The sequence below is a fragment of the Salmo salar genome, chromosome ssa02, assembly GCF_905237065.1.
Source record: "Salmo salar chromosome ssa02, Ssal_v3.1, whole genome shotgun sequence".
In the NCBI taxonomy this organism is placed as follows: domain Eukaryota; kingdom Metazoa; phylum Chordata; class Actinopteri; order Salmoniformes; family Salmonidae; genus Salmo; species Salmo salar.
The window spans coordinates 51,946,268-51,950,701 of NC_059443.1; the positions used below are offsets into that span (position 1 = coordinate 51,946,268).

The 4,434-nt window shown below is 48.1% G+C and overlaps 1 protein-coding gene across 1 annotated transcript; it reads left to right on the plus strand.

Moving 5' to 3' along the window:
- Positions 1-1,533: 1,533 nt before the first annotated feature.
- i2b2a (Interferon regulatory factor 2-binding protein 2-A) lies at positions 1,534-3,993 on the plus strand. Its single transcript, NM_001139853.1, has 2 exons — positions 1,534-2,490; positions 2,828-3,993. Exons 1-2 carry the CDS (start codon positions 1,704-1,706, stop codon positions 3,556-3,558), a joined length of 1,518 nt encoding a protein of 505 aa, NP_001133325.1. The 5' UTR covers positions 1,534-1,703; the 3' UTR covers positions 3,559-3,993.
- Positions 3,994-4,434: the final 441 nt, after the last annotated feature.

Below are 4,434 nucleotides of genomic sequence, written 5' to 3' on the forward strand. Positions count from 1 at the left end.
TTGTTTTTCCACGGATGGGCGAGGTAAGAAGCGGGTACGTGACTAAAATCCACTTCCTGTTTGGAACGTCATCACATAGTAGGATACATGCTTGCAGCAACAACAACAACAAAAACTGCTTTGTATCCGCAGGTCTCCTCGGCGGTATCGCCTCTCACACAACAGCCACCAACGTTACAATGTTGTGGCTAACCCTAACAAAGCGAGAAAGTAAATGACGGAAAATTCCTCGGTCGGCAATGAGGACATCATTTTTTGTTGTTGTTGTCAAACCTTGCAGTGAGCTATATAGGCTACACACACAGTTCATGCAATAACACTTTTTTTGTAGGCCTAAAGGCTATTTTGTAGACCTTCCTCGCAGTCTAACAAGACCAGACCGGAGTGATATTTAGGCTATGCGAAATTAAAGTAAATTAACTATCCACACGAATAGTCCCCAGACTTATTAAGAATTGCGGGTGCAGTAATTGAAAAAAAGTGCAAACGTTGTCTCGGGTTGTGACTTTGATCTGGGGGTTTTCGTGTTCGCCAGTCAGACAGGCTGTGAGTTGTCGAGTTTACTGAATCACGAGGGGTTGATTGGTGTGAGTTAGTCATGCTGAACTTTGTCCAATATTTAGACGTCGCTATCAAACGGTGGTTAGGGGCTCTATTCTCATGTCGAATTGCAACAACGTTGCAGGCACGCGCCACAGTATGACTGCAACAATGTACCAACTACCTCGTTATGTGATATATTGTTGCATAGAATAAGGGGCGCATGTAGCAAGCTATTGACAAAGTAGCCTAAACATAGTTAATCGCGGCTATTTGTAAAATGATAAACATTGACATTAAATTAGAATAGTTGCATTATGAAAACGATTTTTGTCTAAACAAGTCCCTAGTGTGCAAAGCTGAACTCGTAAACTATGAATTGGAAAAGAGGCTATCCCATTTTAATAGGACGAAGGAAGGAGGGTTAAATCTGCCATAGTAACAGAGTCGAATTGTATGGTTGGGTGAAAGCTCTCCGCCTCGTGACGTTGTGCTGGCAGTGTGACTGGAATGAGGATTTGCTAAATAGGGCTCTAGTGCCAGTCCGGGAGAGCATGCATAGCCTACATAGCCTAAAGGAGAAAGATAGGTAACGCCACTTGTTGAGTTGCATGCAAAGGCATTATATAGTCGTGAGACAATTTAGGAACCGCAATAATTGTAGACGTTGCTTTGAATGTCGATTCTCAGTAAGCAGAAGCCTATCATCAACCGTTCTGATACAATTCACCTTGACGTGAAATAAATCATTTTAGCAGCAGGGCTCAACTGCGTCCAACCAGTTTATCTTTAGGGCTTGCTGGCAGTTGAACGCATTGCACAAGTGGTAGGGCCTACACGATAAAGCGAGGAGAAAGGTGAGCATGCGCTGGTGGGGCTGTCTAAGAATCAAGTAGATAGAATTGGAGCTGCTGGAAGCACTTGTGGTGTGTCGTCGGTGACGTCACCGCCCTACATTGAGCTGTGAGTTGTAGTGCGAGATAGATTGAGGCGCGCCGTAGTAAAGTACACAACTGCAATGAACTTCTCAATGTAACTTGGCTGTTTTATTGCTGTTTGGCTAGAGGGAAAATACACAATTATTCGCGATTCCTTTTTTTTCTACAGAATAAAACGAATCCCAGGGAGATTTGGAGAATTTGGTATCCACTTTTTCGAAAACCATGTCGTCCGCGGCTGTAGCTGCTTCGAGGAGGCAGTCGTGTTATTTGTGTGACTTGCCCCGCATGCCATGGGCAATGATCTGGGATTTTACCGAACCTGTTTGCAGGGGATGTGTCAACTACGAGGGAGCCGACCGGATTGAGTTTGTAATTGAGACTGCCCGACAGCTGAAGAGAGCTCATGGCTTCCAGGACGGGAGATCTCCCGGGCCAGGCAAACCTCAGCACTCGGGGAAGGAAATTCAGTCCCACAACCATTCGGCTGGAGACCCCGGCTCGCGTCCGCCTCAGCCTCTGGATCGCTATCCCCTCTCTGACCGGCCGCCAAGGTTGGGACCGGAGTACCAACCGGGGAGGCAAGTTAACGGCATCCCTGTGCCAAATGGATTTCCAAAACCCGACGACCCGCCGGAGCTGAACCGCCAGAGCCCCAACCCTCGCAGGACTAGCACGGTTCCTCCCAATTTGGTGCCTTTAGTAAACGGAAACATGGGTCCAGTACACGCACTCAATGGTCGGCCCGCCCAAATGGGTATGCCGGGCGCGTTGAATGTTCCTGGTCAAGGCGACCACGGCAAGCGCGGGGAGGATATGAAAGACAAGCATAGACCGGATAGCATGTCGGACATGTCGGAGAGCCACAAGCGGGCGGAGGAGTGGATGGGCAAAGGCAAAACAGTGAGGGATTTGATGGCTCTCCACACATTCGACAGCAGGTTCAAGAAAGACCATGCGGCGATGCAGCGCGTTATGGGATACGAGACAAGTGCAACTTCTTCAAAACCAGGTAGGATTGTGGATTTTTAAACACATGGATGCATTAATTTAGAAGACTAAAACAAGGAACTGGCAGTGTTCTTAGTCAGCTACTTTGCCACTGTGTTGACGTGGGTTTTCAGCTGAATGTTTGTTTATGCATGTTTACATTTCCTCTAGTCTGATCCCCAGCAGGCTACCGAATATACCACTTGTTTTTCCTCTGCACGTTTTGTTTTACACATAAAGTAACATAAATTCCTCAAAGTTTTATTTTCATTAATTTACAGTGCATGCACATTTGCTGCTGCTGTGGTGGTTGGAGTGTTTGTTAATCCTTAACCCCCCCCTTCCTCCTTCTCCAACAGACCGAGGGAAGCACCCACGAAGCATGAAGAGGAAAGCCTCCCCTGAGCCGGATGGCGAGGGCTCCGCCCCCAAGATGAACGGCGGCGAGGGCCAGCCGTGGTTGCCGTCGCCCTCAGAGGTCCTCAAGATGCCCCCGGCCTCCCTGCCAGGCTTCTCTGCCGCTCCACCCTCCACCATCTCCCCCCACAGTCGCACCACCCCACCGGAGGCGGCCACGGCACAGAACGGCCAGTCGCCCATGGCAGCACTTATCCTCGCCGCCGACAATGCCGGCTCGCCCAAGGATGCCAACCAGGTGCACTCCACCACGGCAGCGGGCCGGCGCAACAGCGGGAGCCCACTGTCCCCGTCCTCTGCAGGCCAGCGGCGGCTGACCCAGAGGGAGGTGGTGGCCACGGCGCACTCGCAGGGCATGGACCCTCACGGGGCACTGCCGCAGAGCATTCCAGACTCGTCGGTGCCGGGCAGCGTGCCACTGTGCTGCACCCTGTGCCACGAGAGGCTGGAGGACACACACTTTGTCCAGTGCCCATCGGTGCCCTCACACAAGTTCTGCTTCCCTTGCTCTCGGGAGAGTATCAAACAGCAGGGAGCCACGGGAGAGGTGTACTGCCCCAGCGGGGAGAAATGCCCACTGGTGGGCTCCAACGTACCATGGGCCTTCATGCAGGGTGAAATAGCCACCATCTTGGCAGGGGACGTGAAAGTAAAAAAGGAGAGAGACCCTTGATTTTACCAGCGTTTTTTTTTAACTACCACAACAACAAACAAAAACCAACATGTACACCATTACAAATGAATATAAATCCTCGTACCATAGATACCATCCAGAAGAAACTGATGGACATGTACATATTGGACACAAGGGAAGTTGTATACTTCGTAAACATGGCTGTATCGTTTTGTTTTTCAATACATTGTGTTTCTATATTTTTTTTGAAGATAAAGGTATGTACTCATCATAACAGACTACTTTCCTCCTCCCTCTTTTTTTCGATGTCCTATCGATGTACTTTTTAGTTCTGGTGGCAGTCCCTGTTAAACATAGAATGTGACTAACTAATATGACTCTACGAGCACTTGGCAAACTGAATTGCTTCTAGCTGTACTTGTATGCACTTGTTTAAAAAAAACTTGCCAAATACAATTTCTGACCTTGTAATAATAACTAGTGTCTGGTTTGCTTATTTCCCTGCAATCAGTAATGAGTGAAGCCATAGGGAGAGAGTCATGTTCCGATTATGAATCACTCATGGGCAGTGATGCAATACCTTTGACAAGAACAAAATGGGACCCAGGGAGGCGTGGGGGGGAGCACAGAGAGGGAGGAAAAGAAGTGAGGAGATTTTCTATACAGCAGCAAGCATACAGTTGACTATATGCCAGCATAAAAAATTCCTCAGATGGTTTTAATACTCGTGATTTGCTTTGCTTACAACAACTGAGGCCATTGTACACAATGACCACTAAGTTAGTCAAATCTACTGCATGTCTCCTATTGCTGGTGGAGACAAAAGTATTCTTAGTTTCTCATGCTATAAGTTCAGGTACAGTTAACCCAAAATGACTTAAATGTTCATTAATCAGTTCACTAAGGTTATTTCAC